General features: G+C 39.5%; 1 protein-coding gene across 6 annotated transcripts in view; it reads left to right on the top strand.

Annotated features, from left to right (window-relative positions):
- amph (amphiphysin) overlaps nt 1-24,326 on the top strand; it is a 50,083-nt gene that overhangs the window by 10,863 nt on the left and 14,894 nt on the right. For all 6 annotated transcript variants that reach the window (XM_072688159.1, XM_072688157.1, XM_072688160.1 and 3 more), the window contains exons 2-14: nt 1,572-1,652; nt 5,781-5,835; nt 5,944-6,038; nt 11,590-11,685; nt 12,839-12,946; nt 13,104-13,189; nt 18,077-18,152; nt 21,724-21,806; nt 22,691-22,829; nt 23,399-23,521; nt 23,621-23,722; nt 23,834-23,857; nt 24,129-24,149. In XM_072688159.1, the coding sequence (XP_072544260.1) occupies nt 1,572-1,652; nt 5,781-5,835; nt 5,944-6,038; nt 11,590-11,685; nt 12,839-12,946; nt 13,104-13,189; nt 18,077-18,152; nt 21,724-21,806; nt 22,691-22,829; nt 23,399-23,521; nt 23,621-23,722; nt 23,834-23,857; nt 24,129-24,149 (1,089 nt within the window). The remainder of the gene's footprint in view (nt 1-1,571; nt 1,653-5,780; nt 5,836-5,943; nt 6,039-11,589; nt 11,686-12,838; nt 12,947-13,103; nt 13,190-18,076; nt 18,153-21,723; nt 21,807-22,690; nt 22,830-23,398; nt 23,522-23,620; nt 23,723-23,833; nt 23,858-24,128; nt 24,150-24,326) is intronic.

Below are 24,326 nucleotides of genomic sequence, written 5' to 3'. Positions count from 1 at the left end.
TTCATTCTGGACATAAATGTATGTAAAGTCAAGACTGTTACATAACATATGGACACAACAGCCAAGGTAAATACTACAGATGGAAAAATCGATCTGCAATACAATACAGCCGATTGTCAGCCAAAACAGGTGATCAGAGATCAACCGGTGTTTTATTAGCTGATCCTGAGAGCCGATCAGATCATATTTGCGAGTTAAGTATTACTTACGTAGCTCTTCAACCACAGGACGCAGCAATTCATTTGTTTCACTGCTAAATGGAGCTATGGAGCAGTTGCAGAAACCTATTACAGCCAGTGTTGAACTCCACTCCATGTGCTTTCTGTATTTAACTCGTATATTTATAGAGAGTTTAAAACTAACATACCTTGTGGCAGAGGCAGAGTAAAGACTTTTAACAACACTAACTGGATGACTTACCACACTGACAGTACATTTTTCAACACAGTGTTGTGGGTGTCACAACAGCAGGGCTAGAAAACACTACGAACCACACAAAACAGTGACAGCAAACAGTGCAGACCACATTTAACCATGAGCAAAAGTACACTGTTAAAAGTATGAGACACTTTAAGGGCTTCTTCAATTTAAAACTGGAGGAACCTCTTATAAGGTGCTTTGAGGAACCATCAAGGACCTTTTTTCCCATCTGAACACCTTTTCCTGAAGGTTCCTCAAAGCACCTTAAGAGATTCCACCACAGTCTCAAATTGAAGAACCTCCAAAAGTTCAAGGAAATGCCATTGGTATCAGCCCCAAAACCACTGATCAGTCTGTCTTTAGTACACACAGTGTTTCCTTCTAAGGCAAACTCTAGGGCAAGTATGTGCTACACACAAATATGTCTTTCTTCAATGAAAATACAATTAAATACAGACATATGCACATGACACGCTGTATGGACAGTAATGTTCTCGTATTGTGAATTTAACGTTCAGTATTGTTCAGTTAACACATCCAGACTCATCAGTAATTTGTGCTTAACGTATATATGCCATTTATTTTGGTTACTGGTGCCTGCACTTTCCAGGGTTAATGTGGTGATGTTATGTGGCCTGTTTGTGTAATATGTACAAACAAATGAGCTGTTCTGTAGAGATTACATTTATTATGATTAGTATGAAACAGTCAGTTAAGTATGGGTCGAAGTGTAGATTTCACAGCTCTGCTATTCTTTAACCTTTCAAGTGTCTGTTGTGTATTATTGTCTGGAGAGCCAATCTGGGCGAAGGCACTAAAGCACACTTTCTAAGAGGATTGACTCTACAGGTCAGTGGCTTGGTGCCATTTGCTTTTTGTTTTTCCTCCAGCGACTCGTTTGCCTCCTCTCTGTAGACCTCTCTAACAGACACCAGATCACAGTGATCTGAAAATCTGCAGTGTGAATTTTCAGCAGAGTTGCTTAAATGTGTTTGTTTGTCCTGGTTTGCTCCATGGTGGTGGTGGTGGTGATAGTTTGGGGTGTCAGATGTTCTGCACAGTGTTAGATTGATTGGAGGTGACAGGGACATGACACAACATTAAAGCCTTTATTAGTGCAGTGATTGATGCTCTCTTTGCTCTTCTTCCAGGTGCTGCAGAAGTTGGGGAAGGCTGATGAGACGAAAGATGAGCAGTTTGAACAGTGTGTGCAGAACTTCAAGCAACAGGAGGTATAGTTTACATAAAGACAAACAGTCTAATCATATACTTATAACCCCTTTGATACTTTAGGGCCACCGCACATCAGGCGCTCAATGACCCCCGGCACTGCACCGTAAACCACATAAGGCCGCAGTGGATGGCGTTTGACTTGAAATTCACATCTGGGAAAACTTCTGTTTAGAGCTAGAAGGCCTCAGTAGAACAGAGCTATTATGTCTCCTTTGTTGTTGGATGCCCTGCAGTGGTTCCTCTAATATTGCTAAATCAAATAACTGCAAAAATATTTCAAGAGAAATCAGGGTATTAATGTAGAAAAAAAAAAAAAATGCCACAATGTCTGAGCACCACAATATCCCCCTATTTAAGTGCTGTTAACATGCTAACTTGCCAACCATAAACAGTAAAACACAAACACCCAGTCACAGGATCTCTGCAGAGCTGCGCTTAGCTTGAAGCCAACTTAGCTATTAGCAGACCACATGCTGAGCTTTAGAATGAAACTATGTATAACAGTCATGGTTGGGGTGACGGGGTGGTTTAGGTTTACTCAGTGTTTAGCTCTGCTTAGCCGATAAACTAACTTAGCAATTAGCATGTTAGCTAACTCAGCTACAACACAGAAAAAACTCTGAAGTGAGCATAATTACATCGGATAATGACTTGCTACAGTACAGTGTGGCACATTGAGTTTTAGTATATAACTGTATGTATAACTGCCATGTTTGGAGAAGTGGGTGATGGCTAGTGCAGTAGACATGGCCTCTTTTTTGGACCTTTAGAGCTAGGCCACCCCTTCAAAAGTCAGCATAACCAAACATGAAGTCGCAGACATGAAATCCCCTTAAAACAATTATGTAATTTTGCTTGTGAAAATTCCCAGAAAGAAGCATATTGTGACTTTGGCTTTACAGTTTCCCACCTCAAGAAATGTGTGTATTGCATTAGTCTTGATCATACTATTGCCTCAGCTCATACTATTCACATTCAGCTAGAACTCTTACATTGGATTATTGAGAGGCTGACATGGTGTTTTTTTATTGTGTAAGGTTATGTAAATTGTAGGTACTGTACGCATGTTAATACAGCTGAGAAATGGAAGGAGGAAAAGCAGCAGAAGAAGTGAAGAGAAAGTGTGTTTCTTGATGATGGCGTGTGTAATGGTGGAGAAAAAGCAGCAGTCTAATCCCGCCTTCTCCACCTGTCCTCACTAATCCTGATTAGAGTGCTTTATGCACCAGCCCGCCAGGGCTTAGTGCGAAAAAGTCTCCTCTGCTCTCCTCTCCTCTCCTGCTCTCCTCCCGTTCTCCTCTGTGAATCACTGTCCTTCAGAGTGCATTGTTCCTCATCTCTCTGCAGTCCCCGCCACTGCTGCTTTCTGTAAAAAGGCAGCATGGAGGAGTCCGAGCCTAAAGCTGCTGAGTCAGTGTCTGTCACTGCTACTGCTACTGCTGCTGCTGCAGGAGGAGGATCCCTAACACAGCCAAAAACACGTCCCACGCACCAGATAGTGCACCCGCCCGGCTCTCACTAATGCCCGTAAAATCTCCCCAGTGAAGCAGTTGCCACCCACACTTTTAGAAGCTGAAGAAGATGCAGAGTTAGGCCGAGACACACTGATGTACAGTAGATGTAGAGAAAAGACTGACTACTCACAAACCTTTTACCACCAAATAAATGATATATTATTACACCAAATCACTAAACCATTGTACTGTTCCTGGACTATTGTGCTGCCCATTGCTTGACATTAAATTTTAAACATGGTTTAGTTTATATTAGGGCTGACCAGGCTGATGAACTAGGCAGAAATATTAGCTAACATGATAAACTCTTCCTTCATTAAAACTCGTCAACAAATTTAAGGAATTTCTCAGTGATTACCAGATTACCAGGGTTGATCTGCCTGAAGTAGTATCAATCCCAGCTACATCTCAAAAGACCCCTTGCTTCTTACATAGTGCACAAATCTGTTGTGTGCTATATGTTACACATGTTTTTGGCATAGAGTGAACACTTTTCAGGGGCAGGAGCTGTTATGTTAACACCTACACCTACAGTGTACTACGAAAAACTAGGTGACGGTTTCTTAGTTAAATGCTGCTGTAGTAAGGTTATTTTTTACATTATTATATAAAAACACATGCAAAATACAAACCGGAGACTGATGCATGCTTATATAGTTAGTGGAGAACCCTTAGGACTTGCAAGGCCTTCTGTGATTTGCCTTTTAGGATTTTTTTTATTCAGTATATAACGACACTGTATTTAAACTCTGAAAGTATTACAGTAAGTCTCTTTTTTCATTGAAAAAGGTTCAGTTGGGCAAATGATAAACAGATTTTGTGTCAGTGGTATCTGATAGATGAAGCTAAAAAAGCTCAGATTAATGACCAACATAAATAGAAACACAGGAATAGAGACACAGGAATCAGCCAATCACATTTTAAATACTGGTGAATGGGACCAGTGTCGTTCAAGAAGTGTCACTATTGGACCTCTGGAGGTCCTAGATACATCAGTGACTGTGAGTAGGATTGGTAGCTTCACTTAGCTTAGCTTAACATAGATTCTGCCAATTGTTACAGTCTTAACTGAACTAGTCAGTGTTAAACTGCTACAATACAGGATAAATATATATATATTTATATCAGATCCAACATGCAATGTTTTTTACAAGCTTTGAAGGATTATTTTTAATATCAAATGGCCAAATTATTATTATTATTTTTTGTTTTAGTGCCTTGCATTAGCTTATTGCTAATATACTACTAGAATTCCATACGAGGGCTACAGAAATCCTTAACAAAGATATGACATTTGTAGCCTGAACCACTAATAATAATAATAATAAGAAGAAGAATAGGTCCAGTAGTCTAGATTAACCCCTGGTAATGTTAGAGCTAACAATTTAAGTGTCATCCTCCCAGTGAACTCTCAATTTGCTTCAATAAGATCACTCCATCTGCTGAAGCACGTAGCCTTGGTGTAGTTGTTGATGACCAGTTAACCTTCACGGCTGATGCTGCAGGCCTGACGCTGTCATGCAGATTTCTCCTCCACAGCATTCAGCAAATTCAAGCATTTCTCTCCAGGAAGGCCACCCAGGTGTTTGTTCAGTCTCTTGTCATCTCGAGACCTGACTACTGCAACTCACTTCTGGCTGGTCTTCCTATGCATGCCACCAGGCCCCTGCAGCTGATCCAGAATGCAGCAGCTCGACTCCTCTTCAGCTTTCCAGCCTTCAAGTTTAGCTGTCACTCCTTGCTGCATACCCTTCTTTGGCTTCCTGTAGCAGTACACATATACACAGATATAAAATCCTGACACTGGCCTACAAAGCCAGAAATGGTCCCTCTCAGCACACATGGAAGATACGCATCCAGATTATTCTCTGTCCTGTCTATTAAAAGTTTTCACTGTGTTCACACTTGTATTTTTCCTCCTCCACAGGCTTTGCATAGTTTAGTCATATCTGCTTCAGGAATTGTGTTTTGCTTGTAACTTGTTAAATTGCTTGTATAAAAATATGCCATAAATGTAAATGTAGCAGTTTTCACTTGGCAAACTTCCACTGACACAGGTCTTCAGTGCATTTCCAATAAACAGCACCACATTTAGCATGTAGCACCAACACAGTTTTCCCTAGGACAGAAACAGCTGCTGAAGGCTGATCTTTCCTGCTTTCCAGCTTCTAATGCTGAAAGGACTGAAATGACAATTATAGACTACTTGTCAGTGGAGTCAACAGTTCAGCACCATGGACAGCGATCATTCACTACTGCCCACAGTTGCAGCGATTATGCTGACAAGCAAGCACTTCCATATCAGACCCATTCAGCCCACAGCTTGGACTCACCTGAGGCCATGTTATCATAAACACGAATGCTAATGTTATTTTGATGGATAAAAAAACAGACTAAAATCCTAATATTACTCTCTTCAGGAAACCGTTATTAAATCCATAGCTGCGAATGTAATTCACTGTAACTTCTGATGCTTATCGATAAAACAGAATGGTCTGTCAGCTGCAGGTTTGATGAGTAGCGTGGTCTCTGCCCAGTGGTTGACAGGTCATGTGTAAGTATTGATCTGCGGGTGCTTTGTGTTCGAGGGTAATTTTCTTTTTGTTTCCACAGACAGAGGGTGCCAGGCTACAGAGGGAGATGAAGGCTTATATAGCAGCTGTGAAAGGTGACTCATCCTGTCACATACACACATGCAAGCATACACAAGCAGTTGATTATGCTGGAGTGATGGGTGGAAGTGCTTAACCGAATTGTCTCTGTGTTAATACTGCAGGAATGCAGCAGGCCTCCATGAACCTGACAGAATCACTGCATGAAGTCTATGAACCCGACTGGCATGGCAAGGATGACGTTATGTCCATTGGGAAGGTTAGTGCAATTGCATTTGTTTGCAAGAGCACAGAAGCCTGCATATAGAAATGGCTTTTAACACTTGTTAGTATTTGTAACATACACAAATCATTTTACCAGTTTGACTACTGTCAAAGGTAAGCCATTAATAATGCAGGAAAATAATGCAGGCTGGAGCAGCTGCTCTTGTGCTGTATACTACTCTGATAGATGCTCCTGTCTGAATCTCAAATCAATCCTTAGTCCCTATGTTGAGTATTGTGTAGATCATAAGATAATGGCATCTACACTCAAAAAGTACATTGTATGTTTAAGAGAAAACCCTTTCAATTCAGCTACAGGTTACATTACTTCATTATTTAATTAAAATCAGGTTGTTTTTGCTTTTGTTTAGTTTCTACATATTGACTGCAATATGTATTGACATATTGACTCCCTGAACTGGGGAGTGAATAGCACATATTTGAGGCTTTTCACACTGTTTACACAATACTACAAACCTCTGTATTTCAGTATAAGCTAGGAAAATTCAGTTTGTGTATAAAACCTATAGATGTAGCAAAGGTTTTATGGATGTGGAGCTGTATGAGAATGAGCGTCAAGTGAACAGTAAGCTCTTAATCAGTGTGTTAAGTCAATGTGTTGATAGTGTAAAGACCAGAGCTGCTTTGGAAAGTGTCAAATTGTGATGACATCTAGATGTAATGACATCTTCAAATCAGCTGGTCTTGTGGGGCGATCCCTAGTGGTCAGGTTAAGAAAGAACAACCGGGGAACCGGCAACCCTGTCATAGGCGCTCAGGACTGAGGATGTGATCCATAGAGGCCCAACTTCACAACTTACAGGACTTTAAGGATCTGCGGCTAACTTCTTGGTGCCAGATACTGACAGAACACTTTATGATGATTGATGTATATTAAATACACTGTCAGGTTCTGCCCTTTAAAGCAATGTGTCATATAGAGCATGACCATTTGCCATCTGTGGTTGCACAACAGGAAGTGTTGGAGAGAACTGACTGTGTTCCTGACAAAGGGCTCTGCTAACTAGTCAGCCGCATCTCAGATATGGGTGTCAATTTACTGGGCCACGATAGACCTGCCTGTGAACGGCTCGAGGGAGGCCCTTGGGCTTTGCATTTCAAACACGCCTCAGAAATAGCTGTCGAGAGATCTAGGTGAGGTGCTATTGAATTCCCCCCGTCCAAGCGGTGTGTGCACAGAGTCATCCTCTGAGACAAAATAGCTTGCTTGTTTTTAACATAACGCGAGATCTACACTGAGTCAGACGTTTTGGAGACCCCTAATTTTTTCAGTAGTCCACTGCCAGTGTTGCATGGCCCTGGCAAACCTCTTCCTCTTCAGTTTTCTGCAGTTTCCAAAAGCCTTTTAATATTGTAGGAAACTGTACTCTCCATACTCAGGCTTTATTTCTGAAGATCTGAACTTTTAGTTAGTTTGAGTTATAATGGTCTGTCTTTGTTTCTTTGTTAAGTATCGTTTCGTAGACATGATGACAGCAGTCCACACGTCCAGTGTAGTCTAAATACTGCGATAGACAGCGCCATAGCATAGTCTGTTCCAACACAACATTTATACAGACAAAGGGTTTGTAAACCTTTTTATTGCTTACCTTGCTATCATTTAAGGTCACTGGACTTTGTACCGTTTCAGGAAATTTTGCGATTTTGTGAATTTTGCGAAGTGATTAAATGTCAATTAAACGCTGGAATAACTAGGGTTGTTCTAAAACCTTCTAGAAAAAGGCAGAAAACATCTTAAGTGTTGATTTTTAGCCAAAAACAGAACATTTCAGGGAAGACCAGGCAGGTTTGGCAGCGTTTCTCCGGTCAATAGAGGACAGTGCGATTTGTACCCTCTGTCTGAGCCAAGGCATTAATGATGTGCCTTTCAAAGAACAGCGGGTTTGGTCACTGAGCCATAAAAGATGCTGTAGTATAAGAAAGGCAAGCACCATTGACAGGGATGTGCTCAGAAAAGCTGCAGAGGGGTTTCATCACACTGCTTGGTTCAGTCCAGCCACATAGTGGGAAGTTAATAGAACGTATTATAGCCTGCAGCTTCAGTAAGCTGGTTCCAAGGACAGGATAAAAGTGCAATATGGAGTAGTTGTATTTTTTCATCACACTGAAGAGAGTAAAGCATTAAATGCACTAAATCAGGACTAAAAAAAAAAAGAAAACTAGCTAACTTACTGATGCTAGTTCCAACATCTGTGCTAGTGCCGCAGAAACGATGTCCAGTAACCAGGCCGTGCTAACGTTTCGGTACTGATGTTGGATAAGTCCAGTAACCAGGCCGTGCTAACGTTGCGGGAGCGATGTTGGACAAGTTAATTAACCAGGCCGTGCTAACATTGCGGGAGCGATGTTGGATAAGTCCAGTAACCAGGCCGTGCTAACGTTTCGGTACTGATGTTGGATAAGTCCAGTAACCAGGCTGTGCTAACGTTTCGGTACTGATGTTGGATAAGTCCAGTAACCAGGCCATGCTAATGTTGCAGGAAAGATGTTGGACAAGTCCAGTAACCAGGCCGTGCTAACGTTGCAGGAACGATGTTGGCCAAGTCCAGTAACCAGGCCGTGCTAACGCTGCGGGAGCGATGTTGGACAAGTCCAGTAACCAGGCCGTGCTAACGTTGCAGGAACGATGTTGGACAAGTCCAGTAACCAGGCCGTGCTAACGTTGCAGGAACGATGTTGGACAAGTCCAGTAACCAGGCCGTGCTAACGTTGCAGGAACGATGTTGGATAAGTCCAGTAACCAGGCCGTTGAATGTTGAATGAGACCCGTATATGGCTTAAGCATGCTAAACTTCATTCTATTACAGTAACTTAAGTGTACTTGTTGCCATACTAATGATCAGTGCGCTTGAAGAGTGCTAAAATGGAACAGCTATTCTTGTACTTATTAGGTTTGTAAGCGTTCCGTGTCGAACCGTGTCTATGTGGAAAAGCCAGTGACGTGGTTACCATTCCTGCACAGTTGAAAAGAAGCCAGTGCTACCCACAGGAGCCCAAGATCTGGCCCTCTCCCCCATAACTTACTCAGTGTGGATGTCAACAGAATTGCAATTAGTGGTTTCCTTGTTTATTTTAAAATTAGGCAGGCATGAAAACCTTGCGCAGTGAGTGTGTGTGTATGCTAACCTACACTCGCTAAGCATCCAGGCTGATGTGCTTTTAAGTTACGTAGCTCTAAATGTCTTTCTGCGCTTTGTGTACCTACATACTGGCCAGCCTTAATGCATGCTGGAATATACCGGCTAGGAGGAAACTCCACATCATACTGCAGTGTCCAGTGAGAAAGTACCATATATGTCCTTTATATGACCGATCGTTTGAATGCCTGTACAAATCTGTAATTATGGAATAAAAATAAACAGTAGGAAAAAGGACAATGCAGTGCTAAACCTTGGAAAAATCTAACTATGCCATCTCTCCCTCTGTCTGTTAACCCTCCCAGATGATGTTGATGGAAGCAGACAGCTATTAATAGCGTCTGTTGAAACGTGTCCTCTTGTGAGCTGGTGTTTCAGATATGACTAAAGCACTCACCTCCGAGTATTCTGCTTTCATTTACCCAACGGATGCTCCTTTCTGTTATTTGGGTCTGTAGTGTTTGCTTTCAAGCCTCGGAGGAGGAGCAGATTGGATGCTGCATTCAGAGTTTTACGTACAACAGCTCTTGCTGATGCAATGGAAGAGTAATTAAATGTTAATGTTGCTGCTTTGTGAGTCATACATCCAGCATCACGAGTTTAGAAAACGTTTAGAAAAAAGCTTTGTGAAAGAGGCCAGTTCTTTTCTGTTGTACTAAACACCTAGGAGGAAAGGAATACATGCGCAAAAGAATGACTCATGGGGTCACAGGTCACAAAATTCATAATTTGATATGATACAGTAGTGTCTCAAGTGAGTATATGTTTATATTGTAAAATTAGTGGAAAATATTAGCTTTATACTAGTGTTATAATAATGTCAATTATTACAGAATTATAAAATATTAGTGTTAAATGGGGTGGACAATTTGGCAAAAATAAAATACTGTTATATTAAATTTTGTAAGTATTACATTTAAAAAAATAGTCATAAACTATTACATTTTTTGTTAAGGTTCAACATTTTACATACTGTGCTGCCCGTAACCCAGATAACTAGAACAAGGACTAACCAGGTCTAATGAATGGTGTAGTTATCCAAAGCATCATGTGACGTGTTGTAATTGATAACAAAAATGATAAATTATCATCATATTTATTAGGTTATTAAAGCATCCAACATTACATTAAACAACAAGAATTCAAACAAACGCTTCTATATAAGCCTACATGCTAATATATACACTATAGTGTTCCAGTCCAACACTATATCCTCAGGCTAAGATGTAATGCCCAAAGCTTACACACTACCCACACAGATCACAATACGGCAACATAGTACTTGGAGATACAGTTCAGTGCTATATGACACATAGCATTGTTCCATCGTGATGAGGGCAGACAAAGCCTGGGTAGTCTATTATACTCTGCCACAGCTGGTTTAATGCTCCTAAATGGACCGACCATGGAAAGAAATATAGTGTTTAATTTTTAAATACAGTGTGGAAGAATGCCTTGGTGTTAAGGGTGTAAACTTTATTTCTCAGCCTCGCCAGAGAGCACCTTAATACGTCTGGGAAAGTCATCAGAGCATGATGATAACTTAGCTTTTGTGAAAACTGATGTAGAATTCTTAAAAACCTGAAGCAGCAGTCTACGCCACGTTAGGACGTTCTACAGGGACAGGTGCTACGAAGCGTTCTTTGAGTGTGGAGTGTGACGAATAGTTAAATTGGCAAAAAACCTTTACATCATGTGAAGGTACTTTAGCCCCTTAGACGTTTCTGTGGCATCCCTCAAAGTATTATCCCTCAAAACTATTTGAAGCCCCTTTATTTTTAAGAGTGCTCTGTCATTTGCTGCACGTTCAAGCTCAGCAGAAAACAGCAGCTCCATTATAAGGGAAAAACCCTTTGCAGTGAAAGTGTGAACACTGCTTTAGCATTAAGAAGGTGCATTTAAAGTCTTTAGTGTTTTAATCCACAGGGAAGCTACAGCCTGGAGTAGGCCTGAACTTTTTCACATTTTCACAAGCAGTCTGCTTAGTTCACCTTACTTTTAAACCTCCTGATCATTCCTGAACATTAGAAATCGACACTACCTCAGTCTGTTGCAGTAAAGGAATAGCATGCCGACTTCATGAACTGCATTTTGTATTAGTCTTTTGACCTAGGAACGCAAACGTGATGATAAATACAGACTTAAATATGCATTAAAACAAGTATCCTCTCAGTTTAGGCCATAGTAGTTAACAGCAATCACAACACACTGTGAAAAGAGAAAGCTCTGGATGTGTAGATAGGGAATTACTTATGAGAGGGTGGGAGGTGTGATCCCCCTCCAAACATTACTTAAAGGTGATACAGCCCCTGTTTTTTTGTATAATTCCATCTGTGCTCATTTAAATGGTTCACACTCAGAAACAGCATTCTTCTTTCTCATCTCTAGAACTGTGATCAATTATGGGAAGACTTCCATCAGAAGCTGGTGGACTCCACGATCATTGCACTGGACACGTATTTGGCTCAGTTCCCAGATATCAAGGTAATGTTTTCTATGGTTTTCCATGTATGTTTTTTCATTAGTCAAAACATATGTATAGAATGCTATAGTACAGTATATTACAGTGTAGTATAGCATGCTATAGCATAGGACAGTACAGTACCAGATAGTATGGGTATTATACAGTATAGGACTGTACAGTAGAGTGCAGTATAGTACAATATAGTATAGATACTATGCATTGACTTAATGTTTCCTGCAGGAATACGCCCCCATTACTCAGATTGAGTGGCAAAACATCTTGCAGCACTGCTGCTTTAATAAAGGAATCAGCCTAACTGGGAATAAAGCAATTATCTGCTTAAAGGCTGTTGGACATGACAGCAATTCATCCACATTATTAAAGAAGCAATGGTCCAGTGATGTGTATTCAGGAACGTTCAGCCTCATATCTGAGAGTAAAGTGATGAGTGAATGGTCTTAGGGGTGTTTTGACCGTTTTCAGGCTGATTTAGTAGACTGGTTCATCCAGGTTTGTTGGCTTTTATTTAAGTGAGCTTAGCATGTAGCTAATTTTACAACTACAGTGGGCTTGTTTTTTTTTTCACCCGTTGTTAGTGGTTGTCTTCACCACTCAATGACATCCCACACGTTTCAGTGCCTGGATTACAGTTGTTTCTGCCAAATTGCAGCAAATCCATTTGCTTTCAGCAGTCTGCAAAAGGATAGCTCCGAATTCCTGATGAATCTGTTTGTACAGTCAATCGCACAACAGCTGTTTCCCGGTTTTGTGTTTTAGCTGCATTCATGCGAAACGCTGAACGACACCACTCAGTTTGTCTTTTTGCCACTTAGTGTCTGTGCCCACAGTGACTCCCACCACTGGTGACGTCCCATGCATACTGTCTAAAGTACATAGTAGTAATAATAATAATAATAGTGTAGCATAGTTTAGTACTATTTAATATAGGACAGGACAGTATAGTGTAGTGTAGTACAATTCAATATAGTATAATATATATAGGACAGTACAGTAAAGTGCTGTATAGTACAGTATAGTATAGTACAATTTAATATAGGACAATATAGTACAGTACAGTACAGTAGAATGTGACCAATGAGGAATCTACTGCTTAGAAAAGGCCAACTTGAATTGCATGTCAGAGGTCTAATAGTGTTCTTTCACTCCTTTTAGATACGTGTGGCAAAGAGAAGCAGAAAGTTAATTGACTATGACAGTGCAAGGCACCACCTCGAGACCCTGCAGACTTCCACTGTGAGAAACGATAAGAAGATTGCTAAGGTACCGGAGAACATGCTTTCTACAGTTTTGCGGGTTGTTGTACCGTTTACTCGTCTTGTATCGTCTGCTTCACTTGAGAGTGAATGAAGATTTAGAGTATAAGATCTACTGGAGCTGCAAAATGAGGACCTGATTTTCCATTTATTTTTTCACACAGGCAGAGGAAGACTTGAAAAAGGCCCAGAGGGTGTTTGATGATCTGAACATAGATCTGCAAGATGAGCTGCCCACTCTGTGGGACAGGTGAGTCATCTTTTTTTTCATGAGTGAAAATGGGACTTTAAACGAATATTTGCTCAGTTGGGATGGCTTTGATTGTATACTGATCATAATTGTTATAAATTCATTCGGTTGTTATTGTCCCTCAAGGAGATAATTGCTTTGCAGACTGTGTACTAGTAATAAAACAACCCCCTGCTTTTAATGAATCTTACAAAAACCCTATTATTGAGCAACATAATTGTTGTCTTTGGGAGTCTTTGAACAGAACCTGGTGGTAAAATTTGAAGCTTCACATTTGAGAGATGGTCTTAATTAGACTTAACTCTTCAGCGTCAGCTCACTACAACTTTTGATCAGGGTTTAGAAATGGAATAAAACCCCTTGTATCTCAGCCAATCCCAACATTCCCATTAAAAAAACTCATCTCCCCCTCAGTCCAGTCCATCTCTCCTCCATGCTGTTTGTGTTTGTTTTGTTGCATCCTAAACCGTATGCTCCATACTTTACCTACTACCCTTAGGAATATTAACTGCTGAGGGTGGAGCACTATTGTTTGTATGCTGTTTAGTGTAAGAGGGTGCAGTTTGGGACTGTTGTAAGTGGCATAAGTCATGATATTTTTTCCTCAACAGAAATGTTTGTAGAGCAGGTTTTCTACATTATTCATTGACAAGCAGTTTATTAGTTAGTTGAAAAGAATAGCATGTTTTGTTTACATTTGTAGACTATATGTCCAAATGAATGCATTCAGCTACTATCTGCTGACACAGATGGGCAAATGCACACACACAGCTTGTCAAGTCCCTGTAGAGACATAGTAGCAACAGAATAGATAAATAGATAGCGCTGGAGATGGAGCAGATAAACATAAACCTATTGGCACCATGCCTAATGCCAAGAGTGGAATAGAGGGTTATAAAGTCCCCAGCATTGAGCTGTGGAGCAGTGGAACAGTGTTCTCTGGAATGATGGTTGGTGCTCCATCCAGTACTTTTTTGATGAGTTTGGGAGTTGGGGGTGAGGTGCGGTGGTGATCATCCATCATCCTGACTTTTTGCTATTAAATTCAGTCAAATACAGAATCTAGTAGAAAGCCATGTCCCCTGGACAGTAGAGACAGTTACTCCAACAAAAGCAGGATAAACTCTTTTTAATACCCTTAACAGAAGAATCAACAAATGAGCAGGTGCCTACACCCACGTACTTTTTAAAGTGTTAAATGATTTTTTGTGTTAAATATTGTTTGTGATAATATTCAGTTGGAACAACTACATCATAATTCAGCATACTGCATGAAAATGGGTTGATTTATTTCTGCTTTTGCTGCATTGTCATTAATACTTAATCTCTCCCATCATCCCATACAACAAAAGATAAAAAGTTTTAATTAAGCCGCAACGAAAGACACAACCACACTGAATGTTATCTCCACTGCCTGCCACAGAGACAAAGCTCAAATGTGTGGTGTGTGAGGATCCGTATGGCACACATCAGCAGACAATGATTTGCATTTGCACATCTTAACCCATTGTTAAACCTCTTTTTTACTGCAGTGAAATATTTACATTAAAAAGGCTCAGTCAGTCATCAGCTGCCTGACTGTTACATAAGTGTATTTTCAGTACACTCCACTGCACCCCAGGCCATTCCCATGCTGGGTATGACACGGACGTGACAATATAACAGTCTGTCAGCCTGCTGCCTCTATCAATACTATTGAATTCATTTGGCCTGCTGTTCTCCCCGGAGTGCAGTACAGTGAGAATAACTCCCTACAGTCGTAGAGTCGCGCAGTCAGCTGTGTGACATGGCAGCTGCACACTCACGACAGCATCACAATAACGGAGGACAGGTATGCTGCTGAGATATGCTGATGTAGACTGGGCTGTGATGTTAACATCAGTCTGCTGTAGTAGGAGTGTGATTGTTGTAGTGGTTTGGTATTCGTATGTGTGATGTATGTGCTGAGAGGCATGTGGTAATGGTGTGTAGCAGTGCTGAAGCGGTCCATCCGTCTCTCATAATGGTAGATATGGCTTATTTTATGACTTGAAAATTGCTGGATTAGTTATCTTGCGTAAAACTGACCAGAAACTGTTTGGATTAAGGCAGAGATAATATAGAAGAAGATTCAGTTTGATGTTTTGTAATTGATTCTGATTCTGCAGAGCTCTTATTAAACATTACATAGGTCTAATTGTGTGTATATATATATATATATATATATATATATATATATATATATATATATATATATATATGTATGAATGTTTGTGTGTACGATATACTATATATATATATATATATATATATATATATATATATATATATATGTGTACGATTTATAGTGAGGCATGTATTTTAAGTGATAATGTTTAATATATGGTTGGTGTTATTCATGTTGTTCATCATCTTTCAAATTCAAGACTTAGTTGGTCTTGTGAAATGGAAGGTGGATGGTATTTATATATTTTTTTGTTTATCCCATTTTTTAGTCCGTTTTAATGAAAAGTATTAATTGTCTTCATGGTGACACATTTTCACATCATGCACTGCAGGTTTTGCATGCTTCTTAGTAAAATGAGCTGTGGTAAGCGCAGGGTTTCGTTAGATGTATGTCGAGTACAGTGCAGAGCTGATCACGTCTGGGTGCTCACTAAAGGAGCAGCAGTCTGCTTACATAATCTGTCCAATCATGTGTGGCCTTACAGTGCCTCTAGCCCTGCTCAGTCCTGCTTAGACCTGGAGAGAACGGGGCGGGGTGGAGTATTAACACTCTCCACTGTAAGCTTCACAGTCTCATTTTCTAACCCCTAAACTCCGGATATTATGATTAGGAAACTACTATGAATCATTCTGTAACTACTTTTAAGGATTTGGTAACTACTGTGTATAAGTATCTACTCTTTATGATTCAGTATCTACTATGAATTAATTTGTTAACCAATATGAATGATTCAGTAACTGCTTTTAATTAATTGGTAAATATGATGACGGATTCAGTATCTGTATTTTCTAACCATTAATAAGATTCAATAACTATTGTGATTCGGTAACTACTATAAATGATTTAGTACCTACCTTTTAATGATTTGGGAACTACAATGTATGATGCTGTATCTACTGTGAGGGATTCAGTAACTGCTTCTTTTAATTATTTGGTCACTACTATTAATGTTTTGGTACCTACTGTATATGATTCATTATCTACTATGAATGATTCAGTAAATTTTAATGATTTGGTAACTACTATAAATTATTCATGTATGAATCAGTATCTACTATGAATATTACAGTCTATCTACTATGAATATTACAGTCTATCTACTATGAATGATTTTTAAAGCTTTGGTAATTATGATGACTGATATAGGAACTACTTTTAATGATTTGCTAACTACTAAGAATGATTCAGTAATTACTATTAATGAATCAGTAACTGCTTTTAATGATTTAGGAACTACTGTGAATGATTCAGTATCTACTATGAATGATTTAGTAAGTACTATTAAACTAATCTGTCATTTATAAAATCAAAATAATTTCATTTAAAGTCAACTAGTAGAGAAAGGCTTTGACTACTACTTGCTCACATGATGTGAGATGTCCTGTATTTGATGTAATGTGTGTGTGTGGGGCAATCCTAGTTGCTGTCATGGTTCAGAGTGTGAATTGCTTGTGGGAAGAAACTTTTCCTCATCCTCTCCGTGTTTGCCTTCAGGGAGCAAAAGCGCTTCCCTGACCGCAACAGTTACGCATGATTAGGAATTGAAGCGAGAACGTACAAGGAGCTGCAAGGATTTGAAATAGTGAACCAGTTAGGAATCTGCTCAGGTTATACTTGCTTATACAGTCTAGGTGCCAATAGTGAATTTACTGAAATTGGTATTAGGGAACTTGCTATGTTGCTTCTAGTCTCGAGTCATCAGAGAGTCTGGTGTGTTTCATCCCTTGGAGTCAGCATGAATAAGGCATTCATCTTTCAGACTGTGACCTATTTACCAGCGAAACATAGTAGGAAGGGTCTCGGGGGTAGCTCTGAGTGTTCTCGGTTGTTAATAGCTGGTGGTGGTGGGAAGGAGATGTGAAGCATGATAGTTCTGGTTAATGTTAGTTTCCCCTGCCTGCTAGAGTACCGGATTACTGGTATCAGAAACACATTTTAGTGTTGATTTAAGGTTGATGTTAAATATGGCAAAGAGCTGTCTGTTTTGACAAGGCCAGCTGACTAATGTGCAAATAGCCAATCACAAATCGTTTTTTTAACATGATGTTTTTGGGCTAGCTTTTCTCAAAATGGGAAATACAACTGACCTTACTTATTATGTTTACAATTAGTATATTACTTCATTACCATTTCAACTCCTTGCATTACGTTTTTCATCTTTTATAGTGCACATTAGCCAGCCCTCTTTTTTCCTTATTGAAGAAGAAGTGTCAATGTCTGTCAACTTTTATTACAGCAACATTATGTAGCATTTAGTGTAAAATAACAGCTTCAAAAACGTTTTGATGCTCCACTGATTTTAATGGGAAGAATAGCATCTCTGTCATTGCCACTATGTAGCTATGTTGGAGCGTGAACCTCTCAAAAGAACTGCTTAATGCTCCGTAGACCTTATAATATAGTCATATTTGTGTAAAACCCTGTAACATTACTTAGCTGTGTCAGATCATTGTGATTCTTTAGATTGTCAACAGTACATGTGAACAGTGTATCCAAGAGGGGGATTTGTATTAACTGCAGGGGAAGATTGTCAATTACACTCTCCAACTGCTGGGGGGAGCCCATGAGCAAGAAACAGCAATTCTCACATAATGCTGATTTACATTTGTATTTTTATATTTTGTGAAATGAAACATACATGTTGTGTGTATTCTAATATACTTGTTCTTTTGTCTTTACAGTCGAGTGGGGTTTTATGTGAACACTTTCAAGAGCGTCAGCAGCCTGGAGGCCAAATTCCACAGGGAAATCTCCTTTGTAAGTCACACTATCATGCTGTCATAGGACAAGGTTGTAGTTCTATAATACTCACTTTATCAGGGGAGGGACAAAACATCCTTGGCATCTGTTAATGTACCTTGAAAAAACAAAAACCTCTGGTCTGCTGGTCCATTCATCTTGATATGTTCACTAAATGTAAAAAGGCAGAAGCTCCTTGAGTTTTCAAATGGCAATAAGTGGAGTTATGAAGTGGCTGCAACATTTTATACTCAAGACTTTTTCTAGATGTACATGTAAAGCGCAACTAATGGTGCAATCCTAGTAGTTCCCTGTGAAGTGGACTGCGCAGGGTGTTTAGTCATTTTAAGGGTTGTTCCAAACCACAGGGAGTGAAAATGTTCTTTCGCAGTCACAGTCAAGAGCGCCTGTTGCTTTGTGTTTGATGATGACCTTGCAGGACGTTCCGAATAAAGGTTTTTAATGAACTGCGGTTTCCTTCGCCCACATCCTGTGCTCAGTGTGTAGGGAATATAAGAGTACAGCTTTGGGACTCCCACTTAGATCTGACTCTCAGACAGGTATCATGTTATGTGGTGAGCTCACTGCTAAACCTAGACCTACTGTGATCACTGCTATGACCATAACGGCTGAGAGATGGTTCTGTTACACGGTGGTGATGTAATTACACTCATGTGAATGTAAAGTCTCCTACATAGAATATTAGATATCATATAATATGTAAATGTAAAGGACCCACAGTCATTTTTCAAAGCAGACAAATGGCGGCAATCAAACATTAAATGCCAGGGCAACTTTTGTGCCCTGTAATCATTTGTTCATACTATCCCTATCCCTACTCTCAACTGACAGCTATTTGTCCATTTTGCAAAAACAACTCATTCAATGAAATCAGTGCCAAATTGAGTCATAAGCTCACACTTCACTCAGTCCTCTATAATTTCACTTTCACTTTCAACTTATTCTTACCCAATTTGACACAAAATACCCCATTTTTAAAATAATAAGAATTACAGCCTCACCTTGTTACTGAGGGGAATGTGATTTCAGGTTCAGCTTGGCCCCGGACTCCCGTTATCTCCCAAAACTTTGGTTCTCTAACATTATACATTGGGGTAGACATGTTAGGCTAGATGTGATCAAGGATGAAGGAAACCACAAATAATCAGTGTTGTATTAAAAAGCACAGATGATCAGCCTATGTGAAGACTCAAACTATGTCACTTACTCTTTATCACGACACTTAATGTGACAAAGCATTATTTTTATGGCTAAATAAGTAATTGTAACAGGGTGGTAAACAAAATTCAAGGTTAGGTAAATTATTACACAGTTTTATTTATATATTTTGTTGTATTAAATTGATCTGTAGAATGTGGAAACAGTTAACAGTGCAACATTAATTTGGAAGTTGTAAAAGTGTCAGTATTTCTATAAAACCTACTTTTAAAAAATGTGTCCACTTTTTACAAAAAAATACCCAAACTAAACTATGTAATTGATGGATTTAGAATGAAAACTAAAATTGCACTGTTTCCATAAAATGCCACTTATGAATCCTTTACATTTCCATATTATCATGTCCAATAATCCACTCAGAAGCGTGCAAACCTGCTCATTACCATATCAGATAAGAAAGCTGAGTTCATAGGCAGATGTTTGACAAGCACTGCTTTCATGCGGTGAAAAAAAAAAACATGCCTTGCTTTGAGAGTCTGTTCTCCTTGGAGACAGAGACTGTTCAGAGCCTGAATCTGCCGGCTCAGTGTCATCTTCCTCTCAGCTGGTTTCTGCAGCTGACTATTAGAAATGAAAGGCCAGCATTCTGGCATGTGCGAGTTAAACTAAATTGCAGTGCAGGCATCAGTGAGCCTGGAGGAGATATTTATGGCCTATTTAACTCTCCAACAATGCTGCCCATCTGCTGATATCTCCATGAACAAAAGGAAACGGACACAGTTCAGAACAGTACATTTGCTCTTAAGGTTGCCTAGTTCCCATCAGCCAAGAAACCGACCTGAACTAAGCTCCTCTCGTGTAGAATTTTAAAGGGCGTTAGAGGATGTGTTATTATCCATTAGCGCGCTGTATGTTACACATTAATACAGTCAAAAGGCAGAGACCCATCCATATATATGACATTCATCTGACAAGACATCATTGCCATTATGTTTTTTTTTTTTATCAGTGGGTAATGAACTGTACATCATAGGTACTCTCAGTCTACCATTAAAGGGCTCATATCCTAGATTTTCTGTGCATTATAAAATATTCACATTAGTCCATTATGACATGTATGTAGCAGTTTTTTCATTGCTATTCAATAAAATAGTGTCTCATTAAGCCAAAATAAGTAGGGCAAAGGTTCAGTATGGACCCTGTACTGTGCTTTCTTCAAAAAGCAGTCTGGGCTAAAACACTCTTTTATAACTTAATAATAAAGTAATGAATTTGTGGTTGTGAATTTCTGTAGGTTGTGTTGGTTATTGTGTGTAAAATTACAAATCAATAAATTCGAAACCGGCTGGTTTTACAGCTTGGTTTCTCTATATGGACTGTACAGAGTAGCGAGTGAACAGTATGGTCAATGCACAGAACATAAACAGTGTTCACATATATGATTTGATGACTCTTATTTTAAAGGGTTTTGGCAAATGGGGCCCTTTAATTATCATACAAACAGTGTGGTTTACTGGCATTTTCCTCACTGTGTAGAAATGCAAGACCTCAAGGCTTTGTTGTTAATTACATGTCATTAGGTTTTAAACTGATCTGCATATTTAAGCCCTTTTGTGCGGAACACACTCTTTGGTCAGTTCACCTGTCACTTAGGCAGCCACAGTATTAGCACTGCTCGTCATGATGTAGCTCTGGCGAGTGTGTGTGGCCTATTGTGCTTATTTTAGCAGTAGCACAGTGGGCGTCCATGCCGTGGGCATCAGTGCATGGCCAAAGCCTGCCAGGACGCCAGAGCATAGACACAGCTTTAACCATCCCTCTATCCCTCTATCTGTGTCTCTCTCTCTCTCTCTCTCTCTGTATCTGTCATACCTATTATGGCTTTTCTGCATGTAGACATAATGGCAGTGCAGACAGAGGGGATTTAAGGCTAAATGTATGTGTGTGTGTGTGTGTGTGTGTGTGTGCTTGTGGTGAGAGTGCATGTGTTCATACTCTAGTTCACTCTCTTAAGTCTTGTTTAGATGGAGCAGTGTGGTCAGGATAATAGCCTGTATAATCTGGGCTGGGGTACACTGAGTCATTTTGATGCTCCTCCATTTTGATGTTGTCAAGAGTGTCAAACATGCTCTGTGCTGCCTCCTGCTGGACAACTGTTGTGTTACAATGATCACATGCTTTGCATCCTAAAATGAAAATGCTGTACTGTTCAAAAGTTTGGAAGTCATCATGCATTTATTAATGACTCATACAGTGTATAAACTGAACACAAAAATGCTAAATGGATCAGTTGAGCTCAATTATGAGTTAAAGGTAAAATCTGCAAATGGTTGAATCTCTTAGACCCTGTTTACACCAGAAATTCCCTCATAATTGTCTTTTCCCTTTTGTTGCTCATTTGTTTCACTAGCTCTGTCACAAACTGTATGAGGTGATGAACAAACTCGCCGAGCAGCACTCAGACAAAATGTTCACCATCCAAGGAGCACCCAGGTTAGTCCTTATGCTCTATATCTAGCTGAACAGATTGTGTACTCTCCTTAATAAAACTGTCTAAACCTACATTTTTCTGGACAGATCAAGAAATGTTGTGAAGGGTCTTTTTTTTAAACAAAATATTTAACATTTTCTATTTCTCCATGGAAACCCAATGTTCATATATTATGGCTTTATTTGTCTTTCTGCTATAGAGGTCAGAGAAGGTAGGTGGTGTATCATAGAAAATTTTGGGTCTTTAGCCTGGACCTGTAGTGTAGATTGCTTGTTTACAGTGTGTTACTGTGGCAGAAGCAAGCAGCAAATTCAGATAGTGTTGAAGTGGTTAGTTGTATATTGTGCTGTGGCTGAATAGTATGTATGAACACTAAGTGAAACATGTTTTTATACAGAATACTTTGCCTGTTTCTCTGCTATGATGAATGAAATACATGTCATCTACTGAAAAAAGAGAACATTAAAAATGTAATTCTATGCAATATCTAAGGGTGTAAATCTCTGCCCACACAACGATTTGATCTGGAGACAGTTCTTCAGATAGCGTCTAAATGTGTCATGAAATCCAGCTTTTTCCACAGTTATATCCAGTTAGATTATTTTGATATAAATTTAATTGGTTTTGAAAATCCATTGAACAAAATATTTGACAGAGGGACATCTGGTGGAATATAGACGATATAAACAGTACACCAAGCTTATATTTGGGCCAAAAAGCACATAGTTTATTATTAATTATAATTGTTTATAATTATGTTCTAACTAACTACATTCATTATTTATCATACAAGTACATTATAATCAATTACATTCCAATTCAATTTAGTCAGCACTTTCACACATAATAAAAGCTGTGGTTAACAGTGGACTACTTTTTAATGCAGTGACTCGGGCCCCCTGCGCCTGGCCAGGACTCCGACGCCTCCTGAAGATGAGAGTCCAGAGGAAAGCCCTGCTGCCAGTCCCAATCACACGCTAAGGCCTACTTCACCTGGTCCTCCTCGACCCAAATCACCTTCACAGGTGGGTCTTGGAGCCCCTTTAATGTGCCCTTTATAACCACTGAAGAAAAACCCTAACAACATCAAATGTGGGGCCCAGAATTCTTACTCAACACCACACATCAACAGTCTGCATGTATTAGAAGTAGAATGGTAACTTTAATGGATATTTTTATTTCTGTAAAACTAAAAGAAATGCAGCCTTTTTTATACTTAATAAGAACATGGCCAAATTACAATAATCTTACATGACATTATCATTCTATTGACAATTTTAGTTTAAGGTTAGTCGAAACTCTCCATTTACACTGATATTCGCATAGTGAGTCTCTCCTAATCATGTTTGTTTTATTTCTGTTCTGCCTGGTACAGAGTGAAGATGTAAGTGTCCCTATAGCCTGCAGCCCTTAAAATGTAGTCATCTGTTGCTTAGACAACATTTGATAGATGTAGCAGTAACAGGTGGACGCTTAGATATTAATGATCTTCATTGTAGACTTAACATGCATAGAGAAGTGTAGAAATGATACATGAGCCAGAAGTTGGATGATCTTTTATTAAGTGGATATGCCCATGACATGTCATTTTCAGCTGAAGATGGGACCTCCGAAGCCTCCTCCTCCTAAAGTCACTCCGACCAGGGAGGTGGCACAGGAGCAAATCATCAACCTATTTGATGGAGGCTTTCCTGAGATCAGTGTCACTTCACCACAGGTGATTGCACATTGTAAAGGGCTTGATATTTTGGAATGCTCCTGTGAAATGTTCTTGTAGCTGCACCGTGCTCATTTCCCTCTGATTGTGTTTCTCCAGCCGAATGAGAGGCCTGGAGAATCTCTTCTGGACTTGGACTTTGATCCTTTCAAACCAGACAGTGATACACCCATTGGTCAAACCCAATCGCCTGCATCTCAGGTACTTATCTACCTCTTATACTCAGTCAGTGGCAACAACTGATGAATTTCGTCTATAATTAACAAATAATGCAGATCTCTAATTATGTCTAATTGATTTCCTCTTCCGCAGGCGCTACCTTGGGATCTTTGGACGGTGAGAGAGCTTTTTCATTTTTATTCTGAATTCCATGTTTATTACAATAAATTGTGTTTTAACAAGTAAAATCATGTTGGAATTCCTCTCTCGTGGTGCCAAAAGAAACAAAGACCAAGCTCTGGTCTTAGTCTCATACACTCATTTCAAGCAATTCCAGTACATATACGAGTCTATAAGGACACATATTTGTCCATGTAAACCAGTGTGTGTTTTTTTTCTGTACCTTAATTTATTGGAAGAGATTGACACAGACTTCCCTGTTTTACAGGCAAATACTGAGGCCCAACCTGTAAGTAACAACTGAATGCTGCTCTATACGTGCATGAGTCACAGAGCAATGAGCAAGTGCTTATCATTGTGTGCCGTAACAGTCTGTTAATTGCTGTTTATTGGTACTTAAAGCAGTCATAATGCAATTTTCTTAGCAGTTTCTACAGCCATACACATAATGGTAGACATTCTTGCA

The sequence above is a fragment of the Salminus brasiliensis genome, chromosome 9 (assembly GCF_030463535.1).
Source record: "Salminus brasiliensis chromosome 9, fSalBra1.hap2, whole genome shotgun sequence".
NCBI classification, from domain to species: Eukaryota; Metazoa; Chordata; class Actinopteri; order Characiformes; family Bryconidae; genus Salminus; species Salminus brasiliensis.
The sequence above is the reverse complement of the archived record's forward strand: the minus strand, read 5'-3'. Positions and strand labels throughout refer to the sequence as shown.